Here is a 15,854-nt window from a genome sequence, read left to right as displayed (position 1 = left end):
GCACCCATGTGTGTAGAATGCAAAGGATGTCCATATGTCACAAACGCAAACAGATCCATAACCGTAAGATTGAATTCAATTTTTCTCCAAGGACTTATCTGACAATGTCACATATGTGGAAACAAGCGTGGATTGTCCCAAGTGTGTCACAGTCGATCACCCCTGCAGGCAAATGGTCATGGTCAAAATACTGTCAAATGAGGCCAATGAAAAGGAAATTCTTATTCCAAATGACTGGTTTCCATGATCTAAAATGGCAAGAAGTCAAGGTCTTATATACTAAATAGTGTATAATATAATATAAACATAATATAAACATTTCTAACTCAATTTTTTTTATCTTTAATACACCAGATATCAATTTCAATACTAATACAATTTATTTTCATATTTTTTCACTGGCTCAATTTTTTGTAGATTTTCATTTTTAATTTATTTATTTTTTCTATTTTAATATCTATGAGTAATGGATTTACTAGTACATGTTTTGACGGCAATAATATCTCGTATTCATACTTCACATTTGCCCTTAGGCTTAGTGGTGCCCAAATGCTGCCAATCCCCCAGCTCAATATTGCTTTGTACTTATTGACGAGGCTATATTGTATAAAAACATGCTCATAAAAAATTAAACCAAGACGGACTGAGCCAAAAATAATTCTTAAAACTTTCAAGAGGAAATTGTACAGGGAAAACAGCCATTAGTCAAGTCTACAAGTCTTGTGCTTTAACCCCTTTATCTTCTAAATTATGTATAGCACTTATTCATCTAGACTATTTCAATATTTAGTTGGGCCTCAGACAACTTGGGTAGTTTTTGCATGACATAAATCCCTCCCAAATCCTTTCACAACATGTTTCTTGTTATTTTCTTCCAGTAAATCCTACTTAACCTGAAAAGGGATGACACACTCTATTTTAGACAAAAGAAATATGGCTCCTCAAATGTTAACACCTGTGCTGAAGTCTGCCCGGGAGCGACGCATCACCGCGACAACGGACCCCCTCATGTGAGCCCAACTCAGCCATGTGGAGATAAGATAAGGCTTTGTGCACTTGGTCAGGCAAAAAAGCTACTGGCAGCGAACACGAAATATAAAGTAGGCCGTTCCAAATTGTTTTTTTTGTCGCTCTTGGTGGCTTTAGGAGTGCATCCGGACATGTCCCCTGAATGCTTGCATTATTTCCAGCTTACACTACATGAATTATGCATTCGACACAGCTTCACACATGCACAAATTGTCCATGTCTGTGAGGCGTGGAGGCGGGACAAGGCCGGGCAGTGAAGGCTTGTGGGTATATTTGACTCCTGACGCCCCTCTTGGATCGCAGCCTCGGCAGCACCAGTACTTGGCCCGCTGCCCGCTGTACAATAGACAAGAGATATTTCTGCCCCTAATCCAGTGGCACGGCGCCACTATGATACAATTCATCCATGCAGTGTCATTTTACCATCACTAACTCTATTAGGGATATGTGTGAAGAGGAAATAATACAGTCGAGTATACTGTGCACTGTAAGCCTTTATTTTTCAATTTGAAAATAAATTATAAATGTTCTTTACATGTTGAATGTATGTAAGCTGTTGATTTTATTCCTAATGCATCTGATTTCCATTATTGGATCTGACATCAAGGTTGCCAAAAGTAAAATGTTGGTGTTGCTGAAACAGTGGATATTCTACCAATGTTCCAATTGATGAACATAACTAAAATATTCTACATTTAGTTCGACTTCCTATCAAATATGTGCATTAGTTCAATTTAAACAGTGTGAATTTTTATTTGAATGAAACATAATAATAATAAAATAAATAATTATATATACAAGCTATTAAAACTAGATTAAACTTTGAATTCGCCCAATAAACTTGATTTAATGGATGTCAACTAGCACAAATTCAACTTTTTAATTCGACAAAATGTATAAATCATATAATTATGGATGATTAAGAATATTTAGATTTTTTTAAACATTTTTAAAATAATAAGATAAGAATAGATATCAACTAAAGATCAAAAACTAAAAAAACTAAAAAAAAAACACATCATGGCACATTGAAATAAAAAAAAAAGTCCTATTTGGTCCAAAGTGATGAATTGCTTTGTTCATTGTGTGTAGCTGTCGCCGCTTTTACTCCTTTTGACCTTTTGTATTTTTCTTTCTACCCATTGCAAACTTGTTTATACGACTCTAGTGACAAACTGCTCTAATAAACAGTGTGTAGATGTGCGATTATCTTTTTTACACATAGAATAGAGGAGTGATTTAATGTGGAGTGAATGAAGAGACCTGGAATAACACAAACAGATTTAAACAGTTACAACATGTTCTGGCAAGAGAATATAGCTGTATTGGACAGTGTCTCAAAATGACAGAACATTGCTTTCTTCTTCTAAATAACTGTAATGCATAAATGCTGGGAATTGGCCTGAATGATCCTGCCGAACAGAGAAGATGGACTTGAGTCCCGCTTGAGGTCGATGGTAATACAATGGCAGCTGTAACAAACATAAAATCCTCTCTCCCTCCTACTCTAGTTCTTAGCATTGATCGAGGGGATTCGATCTGACAAACTCGTGATTCTGAGCTCATTCACCCACTGTCAGGAGAGAACAAGGCCTGACTATTGTTACTGTTGCAGTCTCTCTACCAAAACTTTACTTTTTGGAATAATTAGGGTTGTTTCGATACCAATACTGTACTCGGACCAAAATGCTTATCCGACATCACACTTTGTTCTCCTGAATGAAAACCTGTAGCTGCAAGAAGCGCCTCTGTTCTGGCTCGGGGTTAATAAGAAAAGATAAGATAAGCCTTTATTTGTCCCGCAATGGGGAAATTCCAGTGTTGCAACACAAAGTAGGTACATATGCTACTGCTTACGCCCTCGTAATGACAGGAAAGACATTTGTGTTACCTCTTTGATGCTTTCACTCCGCCTTTTTGAGTGGAAGCTGAACTTTGGTAAAACATTTTCAAATTACATTTTGATAGTACAAAGGTTTTCATGTTACAAATCCAAGTTATATAGAATATTATAGAATATATTTTATTGTTGATTAGTGGCATAGATGTCCTGGAGTTCTTCAAATCAAAACCCTGGATCTTACAAAATTATCTTTTAAGGACATATATTAATTTAGCTCCATTACGCTAGTTTGATGAATCCAGTTTAGAAAGTCTTCCCCCTCAGAAATCTCCTAATGTGTGATGTGTCGAGCGATCTCTGGTCCTGTTCCAAGTCCATAAATCATCGCTAGTCTTTTTATTTTTATTTTTATTGCTGTCTTATCACGATCATTACAACTGCGTGGTGGCATTTGCATTTTAGTTTTTTGTCCGTCTCCCCTACATGTAATTGCTTCTGCAGCCAGTAGATGGAGCCCAAAGTAAATTCATGACGAAATAAACATTCAAAGTCCAATAATAATACAAAATACACATCATATATTTAATTATAAGAGCTAAATTATTTTGTATACACACAGTTGCATACTTTGTGGTATTGCTGCAGATCGACCTCTGTGCTCTCAGATATTCATGAGCCATCTGCTGGGGGGTGTGTGTTCTGTCAGATGTGCGAGAGGACCCCCCCGATCGCCTCCGCGCTGCCTCTTTGTGTCCCAAAACCACCATCACTCCACAGGACAGCTGGCAGCACACTGGTCCGTCATGTCCTAAATATCCTGTTTGATCTGGAGCGTACATCTTTATTTAAGATCACAGCAGCTGGCTCATAAAAGTTGTAGAGATCTTTCTGTCTGTTGGTTTGTTCTCAGCTTGTCTGAACTCTTTCTGGCAGAAGCTTGAAAGAGACACAACAGGACCAAGATAAACTCCACTTGATTTTACTGTGGCGTCGGACGTCTAAGGCAATAACTCTGCAGCCTGGTTTTGTTGGACCATGTGGCTCCAGTGGGCGAAAGTTACTGCAGTTCTACGTTCAAAGTGTGTATCAACTCTCAAAAGGCGACGCGCTGATTGATCCGAGTATGATGGGGTCACTTTCATAAACAGATGTACTTTTACAATCGCTGAAGGGTTTGCTTGTACTCTTAAGTAAATGTGAAGAATAGGATTGCCAGATTTTCAGAGGCAAACAAGCCTTTGGAAACAGACACACACGAAAAGCTTGCCGGTGGTGCAGTGAAAAAGAGTGTTGCATTCCAATTTGCTGAATGCCAATGCCCTCTCTTTACCCATTTCAAGCTACAACTGCCCTGTCCAATAAAGCCTTCGGGCCAGAAAAAATTAGAAAACATGTTACTCCAGGCACCAAAAACAAGCAACACAAAAAGAAGGCTCTGAATTTTTTATCACATATTTAACATATTTTAACATCTTAATAAGGACTTGTATTTCAGAGAATTAAAAGTCAGAGTTAACATGTGAAAGTCTATCGCAGAAGCAAGCAAGAACCCACAACTTCCAAAAATAACAACAAAAAAAGACAAAAGTTGATATAAAGGTGCACTTTGCAACAATAAGGAAGCAGATGTGGCTCAGTCATAAATAAATGTATTTCTACTTGGCTTAATTATTTTGAAAGAATAATACTTAATAAGTGCCAAGGTCCAATATTATATTAATAATATAATATTAATATAATATTGGACCTTGGCACTTATTAAGTATTATTCTATAAGTATTACATATAATTCACTAAACAATACTAGTCACAATTAGTATTAAAAATATTAAAGATTCATTATTCTTAGTGAAAAAAGTATGTGCTTGCCATTATTTTTAAATCTGGGTTGAGGAAAGTAGTTATTTTAAGCAGCCCTCTTGGACACACACAAATGGCTGCTCTGACGGAACCGAAGTGCCTTTTCCAAGAAAGTATCCGCCACCAGCCAATCATGTGCTATTCAAAGAAGCTCTCACAAGTCAAGAATACGTCTTACCCAAAATGAAACTTTTTTTACCAAGCAAGAGGAGCTTCAAAGCAAACGTATGAAAATAAAGTAGTGCATGACAGTGTAACCACGGGCACACTCTACTGTAATTCTAACCTCTCAAAAAGTGTAGTACCACTTTACTCCACAAGTGTCAACTTGTGAAAGGAATGGGGGAATTTTTAACGTACCTATTTGTGAGAAGAGGGCTGGCTTTTAATTGTTAATCAAAGGGAAAGAAGGATGGAACAATGCTATAAATAATAATACACAATCAAATGTTCAAAGTATCCTGGCATTTATAAAGAGTATCTATTATTGTCTGTAATTAGTGGTGTTTTCTCCAAACATCTCTCTAGATCATATTTCTAAAATGAACACAAAGTGAAAATAGGTCATGCATTTTCTTATAGGTAAAAATATGTCCTTAATGAATATTTAAACCTTTATTTGAATACACAAGTTTGGAAGCAAAATTGGTTTGAACCAGAGTACATGGACATACATCCCCCTGAAGTCAAATGTGCATTTCTCTGTTGCCTAGAGGTATAAAGTAGCCAAAGATTGTACTTAAGTAAATGTGAATGAGTACCACCCAAAAAACACCTCAACTATTGCATGCAATACAGCCTCAACTACTTATTTATACTCACATACTGCAAGACCTCATTCATTCGAGATGGGGGAAAGTTCATGAGTACATTAAGTGTGGGCCTAGCCTTAAGCAGCACAATGATGTGTGGTTTGAGAAGGAGGCCAGCAGGTCCCTATGGAGAGCGGCTGTGATTCCTAGCTGACAGAGACATCACTTCCACTGCGGGCCAACAGGCTCACACTGTCATGTTAGCCACCCTATCCCAATCCTTAGCCCTTCAGAGCAAAGCCACCATGATAAATCAGGGGCCGGCTACGAGCTATCCCCGTGTGCCCTCTGTGTCTAAACAGCAGATTTAACACGCAGCAAAAAGACTGTAAAAGAACGCCCACCAAGATGGAGGATTTTGGACTAATCTGTCCAGGAACCAAATAAGTTATTATAAAAAAGCTTTTAATAGCAGTAATATTAGCAGTACACTGACAGTTACCAAAAAAAGCATGTTTGGGGGAGTGCTTGAAATGGCTACAAGGTCCAAGGACTAAAAGTGTGTTTATTCTACAATAGTAACTGATTGCTGATGGGGTAACCAGCATGATAAATCAAGGATAATATACATTTTAACACCACAATGTACTTTCTCCAAGTTATCATCACCAGCTCAGTGATATTTGAAGCAATAACACGTAAATTGTGACTGAATGTACCGCTGTGGCAGTTATAAAATACAAGAGAGCTGATGGCTAATTTCCCAGGTTGTCTGAAAAATTATTGTTGTGAACAATACCTCAACATTATCTGTGAATAGACTGTGGTCTCAAGAGTAGGAGGTGTGACGTCTGGTGTGGAGTCATGTAAAGGTTAGAGAGAAAGACTGTTGTCAATGAGCACAGAAGCATGCTGTGACACCCAAATACACCGGTACTTGTTTGACATGCAAGCTGATATAATTTGTGCATTGCGGATGTGGATGTCAGTAAGAAAATTGAATGGCATAGGGTTGATTATTTTGTTGGTCTTTTTCTGTCAATCAGCAGACGACAGCAGAGACGTATTACAGCATTGAACAATAGCTGAGGAACCCATCTCTGACATGCAATATGTGGAAGGAAATAGCCTGTTAATGAATAGAGCAAAGAGGGGGAGAAATGAAGATGGCGGCGGAGATACATGAAGCGTGGTATGCGATAAAATATTGCTATTGTTAGGCAGAGCTGAGGGAAAAGTGCTGCGGTGCAGAAAGAGCGGGGAGCCCTGACAGCTTTCCAGTGGCAGTCTGACGGCTCAGCACCAAGATTGGAGGGAAAGTGCAGCAGAGGGCCGCTGTCAGGCCACACCAGAGCTCCGTTTAACAAGGTCCAGGATGAGGCGCTCCACAACACACTGCAGGGGAATGAGAAGGGATTGGGATTGAGGTGAGGGAGGAGGGGGATACGTTAGGCGTGGGCATTTTATTGAAGAACTGCTACACCTGTCATGATGGTAAGCTCGGAATTCCTCACCTGTGCATGGAAGATTGGAAATCCTTGGCAATCATAGAGGCTGACGACATTTCAGAAATTTGAAGTTGTGCTTCGGATTAAATTCTCATACAAGATGTGCTGGTGACATTTTGACACTTTGATTTATGTATGAAGCAAGGTCAAGCCCCAATAGGCACACTTTCTTCATCCCAACTTTAAATAAGTTATTTTTTATACAAGAACGATATTTATAGAGGGGGCCACTAGGAGAGTAGTAAGTGTTCCTACACTTAGTAAGGGTTTTCCTCTGTTTTTGTACTTATATCTGTCATGTTCTGGTTACAGGTTAACTATTGTGCATCCTGCACACCCATGACCATTTATATGAATGTGTATTACTCAAGACGTATTATTCTGACGCATAGATTATATTAAATAACCTCAATAAAGTAAAGCTGAGCATTACTTTTTAAAAATAGTAAGTAATAGTATAGTGTGAATTGACTGAAATATTTTAAAACCTGCAGGGAAAATGTATTTCAAAATGGCAACAAAACATTTCTAGAATAAAGCTTTTGTTTGTGTCTTGTTTGGCCATACACTGGTCATACAAATAATATCCCATACCAACATAAACTGCCAGAAATAACTAGTAGAAGTGCTACGATCGATCGCCCGCTGATCGTGATCAGGCCGATCATGGCAAAAATCACGTGATCTGCAAAATGGGCCGATCAGACGCAGCGATCAGACTTTACGTCACCATTATCATTATTTACCGTTTAACATTTACCTTGAGGTAGATAATCTGTAACCCTCTTTGTTAAAACACACTCTGATGTGGTCCTTTAAGTCTCGATGTGTCCACCGCCTGCTCCTGGACAACAACACGGAGCAGCCACTTGTTTCTGTAAACACACGTGGCACTACCAACTCACCCGCTGGTTATCTAGTTAAAAGTATAATAGAGTAAAAGGTGTCGTCTATCAGCCATAATTATGAAATGACACCTCAGACTGAGCCAAATGGTTCTCTACTGCATCCACAGAACCCACACATGCGTCCATTAAATGTAACAAGAGCTATGGGCCTGTGAAAGCTGCAGTGTCTTATTTTGCTGAGAAAATGTGCATTTTGAAGTTGTACAATTACAAAATGGCTGCATATGGAAAGTGAAAATGAAAAGCTCATCTTGGTCTTGTCAAAGTCATTGCTCTCTTCAGCATGTTTTTCTTCCTAAAACTGTCCAATTCGCTCAGAAGATGAAAGCCTGCTCCTACTATCCACTGCGTTTGGCTGCGCCGGATGCACCGCTGCAACGCTGCATGACGCGGACATGAACGGAACAGGCATTCTTTCAACCCACGCAGTTAATGGATGAGCAGAAGAAGTGCCTGAAATTGCCAGATCTAGATCCATTTTTATCAAACTTCATATTATCAAAACATTATGTATATTTGATACAAACATATATTTATCATTATCAGAAAAAAGTTTTTGACACCAAGTCAAAGTGATGGTTGATGGGTACTGGCAGATCAACATTTCAGATGATCAGTATCTGTGATCGGCCTCAAACGTCCGGATTGCATGTTTAAGAAAAAGCTCAGTGGAGACTCTGGTGCTTTACAGTCACCAGTCCACCTCTGCCCGCAGGCATCAATCTCTGAGCCTGGCATGAAGTTTTATCTCCCAGCGTCAGGCTAAATGTCAACCTCAGGAATGCTGCGACACCATTAGTTATGTCTGGCCTTAGACTAGGCTAATTCCTTATAAAAGCCACCCACCCAATTTGTAATGATGTTGGATTCAAATGGCTTTTCTCTGCTGTTTTAGGCTCTCACATCTGGTAGAGCAGCATGGGATAAATGTGTGGCAATGTGATCCAATGCAACATCACTGCAATCAGACATAATCGAACTGAACTAGAGTGATTATTATGGTGATTGTGTCGCTATGTTTTTGTGTAGCTGTTGAAACGGACTTAGAATTGTTAACATGGGTAATTGTTTGTCTATTTATTTTGGACAGTACGAACATACATGATGTACTGGACACGCTGAACTGAAGCCATGGGCTAATTTTGATCCGTTATTCAGCATGAACACAGCGCTCTCATGAACACACTCCTTGCGGTCTACAAATCCTACTGGCAGTTACTTCAATATGTGGTTAGAGAGAACATATACTGTAGCATTGACCCTTAACATATACTTACTGTAGCATTAACCCTTAACAGGCCAGCATCATCCGTTTGCAGGCCTAACTCATCAACAAATGTAAAAAGGGTTACGGTTGCGAAAGAACAAAGGAAAACTGTGAATTGTGGACGTCTGAATTTAATATTTGAAGATCTAAAAGTTTTTTAGGAGCTCAAAACCAAAATTTCTCTCCAACTCACCCTATTCCGTCTCTCTTTTCTCTCTGTGCAGGGGGACGCCTCCTGATCCTGGTGATGTGGCTGAACCTCGTGCCTCGGACAGACAGCTGCCCTGCCAAGTGTGTGTGCTACAGCGAGCCCAAGCCCACGGTGGCCTGCCAACAACAAGGACTGTTCTCCATCCCCACTGAGATCCCAGTGCGCAGCCAGCGGATATTCCTCCAGAGCAACAAGCTGACTGTGGTCCGATCCACCAGCTTCAGCTCCTGCCATAATCTCACCGTTCTGTGGCTCTACTCTAATAACATAAGCTATATCGAAGCCGGGGCCTTTTACGGCTTGGAAAAACTTGAGGAGCTGGACATTGGGGACAATAGTAACCTCCGCACAATCAGCCCCACGGCGTTCCGAGGTCTGACTAAACTGCACACGCTTCACTTGCATAGGTGTGGGATGTCGGAGCTCCCCGTTGGAGTTTTCCGTGGAATGTTCTCCTTACAATACCTTTACCTGCAGGATAACTATATCCTCACCCTGCATGACGATACTTTTCTGGACCTTGCAAATCTTACCTATCTCTACTTACACAACAACAAGATAAAGATAGTCACAGACCACATGTTCCGTGGGTTAATCAATCTAGACCGACTGCTGCTACACCAGAATAGGGTTATTTATGTTGAACCAAGGGCTTTTAATGATCTTGGTAAGCTGCAAACCCTCTACTTGTTCTTCAACAATCTTACTGTCTTAACAGGAGAGACTATGGAGCCTCTTGTTTCGCTACAATATCTAAGACTTAACGGAAACCAGTGGATTTGTGACTGTCGGGCAAGGACCTTGTGGGAATGGTTCAAACGGTTCAAAGGCTCCAGCTCAGAGTTGGAATGCTATGTTCCCGAGTATTTGGCACAAGAGGATCTGAAAACTTTAAAGAGTGAAGACTTGGAGGGTTGTGTGAAGAAGTTTCAAATCCAGACCGATCTCTTCAGTACCAAAGTCCAGTCAGGAAAATTCCCATCCAGCGAAAGTCCTATTGGGGACACAATGCCGCGGTGTTGTCTCGGAGATAATGACAAGTCCTCCATCTTGTCTGGAAAATCTCACCATAATAACCCAGTGAAGGATAAGGGGAACATGTCCAAGCCGAAAATAGCAGAGTCAGAGCGATCAAAAAATGAATCCCAGCACAAACAAAATGATGGTCCACTCGGGACATTGTCCAACACGCTGGAAAATTCCTCTAACCTCAACCCGGAGTTCATAGACAATCCAGAATCCTCAACAGCATCAAATAAAAAGAAAAAGAAGTGTTTGAAAAAGCCCAAATCAGACGCCCAGTGCATCAAAGGTCAAGGTGCATCTTTGAAAGTGCTGCGTTTTCTCTTCATTCCCACCATCTGGATATCTCTAGCCATGTCTTAAAATCTTCTGATCTCATTGTGGAGTCTGGACTAAGATTTGGATAATCATGACAATGACACAGAAGATGCAGTGGCTACTCCAGCAGACAAAGACTGAGAAAAATCTGGAGTCTCACTGACCCAACATGGCCAATGAAGACAAACAATAACAAGATAGTTTAATAAATGGATGCCTTTACAGAACACTACAGAACTAATGTATATAATGATCGGTGCCCAAATTGTTTGTTCTCTATGTACTTTATTGTACCGTGTCCAAGCTACACTTCGGAGGCTCCACCCTTTTTCCTTCTCAAAAGCTTTTACTGCTTAGACAGACCACTGGATGAGTGAGATAAAAAAAAAAAAATTACAAAATAAAAGGTAACATTTCAGGAAATCCTCTACAGAAAGCACACAAAGAATGCAGAAAAGCACACAAAGAATGTTGGCTTTGTTTGATGATAATAAATGATCTCCTTCCCATTATTTAATCAAAGTGATGCATTTGTTGGGTAATGTTATGTTTTTTTTATGTTTATAAAAGCTGTTTTACCTCCCCAGTTTCAGTTCTAGTTTTTTGACAGAGAGGGTTCAAGGGTAGCATTTCCAGAAAATAAATGCTGTTGATTTGTTTATGGAGTTTGCAATGGAACCATAGATATGCATTTTATTTTACTTGTGTACAAGTATGAATATATTATGAATAAAAGTTCTTATTTCGTACTTTGTGTCTGTTTTCTGAAAATACATAAACACAGAAATATTTCATTAGGTGAACACATTTGGATCTAAAACTTTGGATATAAAGGTTTTCTAGGAAATAAAGTATTGACATTTGAGCGCTTTGGATGAGATTTTACAGCATATTCATGATTTTAAACTCCCTGTTTATGGGCACCATTTTGAGTATTGTTTATCATTCAAAAGATATAGATTTTGTTTTTTAAGTTTTTAAATTTTTGATCACTCTGAAACTCATATTTGTCCTAAAATGCCTGACTAAAATTCCTCTTTGTGAACTCACACTCTTTAGTTTTGGCCTCTGCTGTCTGATTTACTTTACAATTCCCATTTCAAAGTTAAAGCCAATATCTCAAAAAGTGTGATATCTGGACCTAAAATAAAAATAATACAAAATGCAAAAAAATAAAAAGAAACACAGTGTCTTTTAAAGGGTTCAAATTCATTATTATTCATTATCACCATTCCACATGTTTTTTTAATTGAAAATGTCGAGGCTCTGAAACAGAAACCCATTGATAGGGATAAAAAAAAAAAAAACTTCTTTTATAATTCCCCATCTTCTACACAGTTCAGAGGAACATTTCGCTGATACACACACTTTACACTTTTCAGCCCTGACATAATTACCACACCGTGCATTGGTCAACTCTGAACTCCAGATAACCTATCTCTGAGTAATTATAATATGAAGGCCTCTTTTTGATCTCACATAATTACATAGAGTTAGGGACAGCATTTCCGAAGGCATTCGTGGAAGATCAAACAAATCAATGATTACGCCAAAACAGCTTGTAAGAAACAAGGTCGCCATCACTGTCAACATGCATTTGATGTTGAATATTTATTGGTCTAAAAAGATGACTCTACTTTATGAAGGCGCTTGAGGCAATGAAAAGAACTTGGAACATGAAGTTACAAACACACATTTGAGTAAATTATTAAGCAGGGGGCAACAAATCCTTGGGGAATATTCAAATAGCAGCTCTTCGCATCATAACCTTGGTTTGGCAAGCAAAACAATCCCTCAAGGCTGCATAATAAGTACTGTTTGGCTTTCTTGATATGCCATATATACACTATCAAATTTGAATACAAAGTAGTGTGGACTTGCAGATGTCACCTTGTCATGCAATTGAGTGGTAGACCCTGTGATGGCCCAAGAAGAACAGAGACACATTAACTCAGGATGGAAAATCTTGACAAAAACCCTGGCTTTTGTAGCTCCCACAAGTGAAAGGATTAGAAGGACTGGTGTCAAATCCACAAGAGATTTCAATTGTGGCTGTTGGAAGTGTCTAGAAGGAGAGAGGAGAAGATATTGATCTGGAGAAGAAATCAACACTCACGACAGCCCCTCAGTGCCGCACGGGAACCTGCCGGCCGAGAGCCTCTCGGTGCTTTACTATCCACATTTATGGACAAGGCTCATATTAATGAATACATATTGTTATTCATTCTCAGTCTGGATGCTGTATCTCTCCTCTGTTACCAAGGTCATATTTACATATTCAGACATCCTTCTCAGTCTAAGACGTGGCTTTGAACGTTTTTTTGTTTTATTTCTTTGCCTTTAAAGCTGCACATATGTGACTTTTCTGGCAGCAGGTCCTCCGCCTACTTTATAATATATACGACTTTGGCTGGAATCAATAGATTTAGCATGTCACTAACATATCCACAGAGACAAGCACATGGCTGAGCCCTCACTCGAAACATTAGCTTCAAATACTTGCATAAGTTATTGAGTTTTATGTGCCAACATTCTTCAGCCCGACTAGTTTTATTGGGAAAACTGTAATAGTTGCAAATGCCATCAGTGTTTCTAGTCCTGTGCGATCAAAAAAATGTACCTACTTTAATTCAACAAACTCAGCGGTAAATCAAATCGTGTGAAACTAAAATAGAGATTAAAACAAATAATAGTACGACAAAACATGTGAATTGTTTTTAAAAACCTGATTTTGCTGGTTGTATTTAAGGAGCTCTTTTCCAAACAAACATGTGCAACAGAAAACCAAGCAACAGTGGTGTAGCCTACACCTCTTTCATCAAATGAATATGATGGTATGGATGCCAGGTGGACGTGGTTATAAGTTTCTTTTTTGGGAGAAAGAGTGCAACAAACAAATGGATTTTTGACATTGATAGATGACCCAGAATGATTATTTCAGCTGGGAAAAAAAAGACCAGAGGTTATGAAGGGATCTCCATATTAGTCTGAATAATTTGTACTGAATTATACCCTAAAACCACACCACGGTTAAAAGTATGATGACTAGACTTCAAGGCTCACAAGTTTAAATTGGTTTGATTATCATTTGAAGGCAAAAACAAGGCCGGTGGATGTGAGACTTCAGATAATCTCACGCTGGGAGGAAACTGCAGCTCCTCGTAGCATGAAAAACATCTGAACATTTGGCGGGATACAAAGATCCACCCTCTCAACACATTAATTCACACATTATGTATTCCAAAAGTTCACACGTGGACCAAGCATTATCTTTTAATTCCCACTCACTTAAAAAAAACAATAATAAGTAAAGCTCTAATTAAGTGCAAAGATACACTCTCTCGCTATTTGAAAGTTAAGTTCCTATTTGCATAATTGCTTGATGCATATTCACAAAATAATTAAAAGGGTGTGCAACTAAACAAAATATGAAATAGTTAGTGTCAGCAAGTGTTTTCTTAAATTAATTACTTGAATGTAATCAAAGTGTTAGCATCCATGCTGGGATTAACTTAAAGGAACAGATTCATAAATGATTGAGACATTTGGAACACATAAAGTGCTCACATACAGTTAGTAATGAGGGATTTTTATCAAATAACATTACGCTTTTCCCCTAAACCAAATAGAGAAAGAATGCGGCTATAGTTAAAATATATCCTTAGCAGCTCATGTAGTGAATGGCAGCTTTAACTTTGTTTGCCCCCTAGAGACCAATTAGTCCAGGACACTGCTAAACTCTGTGAACTATAAGACTCTCATTTTTTCATTTAAAAAATACACAACAAGTTAAAAGTTGCTTGTCATGGTAGGACTATATGGCTTAAAGTTTCTGTTTTTTCACCATAGACAAATGAACAGACTTCTAGACATGCGGCACTACCCAATTTGTATATTTCTCAACACAATATTATTATAATATTGCTAGATATGTTGCTTTGTTGCTTTGTTCATTCACATTCACCTATGAGCATTTTGCCCGTTTGTAAGGTTAAATATCCAAACTTTCTCTAAGTGGTTTTAAAATAAGGAGCATTAGCTTTAAGACCAACACACAAAAAAAAATGTTTATAATAATAATAATAATAACTTTTATTTATATAGCGCTTTTCAGTGACCCAAAGACGCTGAACATAATAAATAATAATTTGTTGTTTATTTTCAACAATAAAGGTGCACTTCGTAACTTACACACTATGGCATTAAACATACATACCTCCATGGAAACAAGCGGATTGCATCATCAGGCCAAGTTACAGGTCAGATCTGGCTCATACAAAGAATGCATGTTTTTCTAGGTTTTTTAGCCGTACAAATACATAATATATGTAAATAATTTTACGGACTACGACAGTCTGAGGACTACGAAAAGTCTGAGGAATAAAGTCTGGCGGTAATGCAACAATTGGATGCCAACCGCCATAAAACAACAACAACAACAACAACAACAACAAGTAATGTAATAAATGCCACTTCGGAACATTTCAGGACATCTCCATGACGACAAGCAGGTGGCAGACCATTCAGCACCATTCAGCAGAAACTTGCATGATTTAATTTCAAAAACTTCCCCTTCATCCAATAATACTTACAACTTTGAATCATCTATTATACTGCATGATGTCAGCGTGATGTTAAAATTGCTATTCATTTTTTTCTGACTATCCAAAATGACTCCCACTTCCATCGAGCGTTTACCCAATGGGATCACCGCTGCCCATCTGCTCACCTCTTTTCTCTCCAAATATCGCATTTATCTTCATTTAGTGGACTCAAACATGCCTGACCTGCAGCCCTGGCCTTCTGCTGGACGTCCACTACAGTCTCCTCAGCTTGACAACGCCCACCTTACCCCCGCCCAGGGAACATTTAACACCTCTCCCTCTCCTCCAAACACCATTGAAAAGTGAAACTAATTATACAGCCTCCATCTGCACTGAGGGTCCGGATGCACCACGGATTAGCATCGTGGCAGGGATTCAAATATCTTCGGGCGATGGGAAAGCCAAGGGTGGTAAAAAGCAACAAACACTTTCAGTAAACACCAAAAACGTAGCACTTTATTGTGTTTCTCAAAGTGACATTTTCTGACAAAAGTAATTCCCAAAGTCTATATGGCAAAGAAAATGTGCTTT

At 38.8% G+C, this 15,854-nt stretch overlaps 1 protein-coding gene across 1 annotated transcript in view; it reads left to right on the top strand.

Annotated features, from left to right (window-relative positions):
* Positions 1 to 11,468, top strand: part of rtn4r (reticulon 4 receptor) — a 68,045-nt gene extending 56,577 nt beyond the window's left edge. Inside the window, exon 2 of the mRNA XM_072432579.1 lies at positions 9,392 to 11,468. Coding sequence (XP_072288680.1) covers positions 9,392 to 10,764 — 1,373 coding nt within the window. The 3' untranslated portion in view covers positions 10,765 to 11,468. The remainder of the gene's footprint in view (positions 1 to 9,391) is intronic.
* The last annotated feature ends 4,386 nt before the right edge of the window (positions 11,469 to 15,854 follow it).

This window comes from Eucyclogobius newberryi, unplaced genomic scaffold (assembly GCF_026437365.1).
Source record: "Eucyclogobius newberryi isolate DKJ021-1_F unplaced genomic scaffold, fEucNew1.0.hap1 SCAF_6, whole genome shotgun sequence".
NCBI classification, from domain to species: Eukaryota; Metazoa; Chordata; class Actinopteri; order Gobiiformes; family Gobiidae; genus Eucyclogobius; species Eucyclogobius newberryi.
The sequence above is the reverse complement of the archived record's forward strand: the minus strand, read 5'-3'. Positions and strand labels throughout refer to the sequence as shown.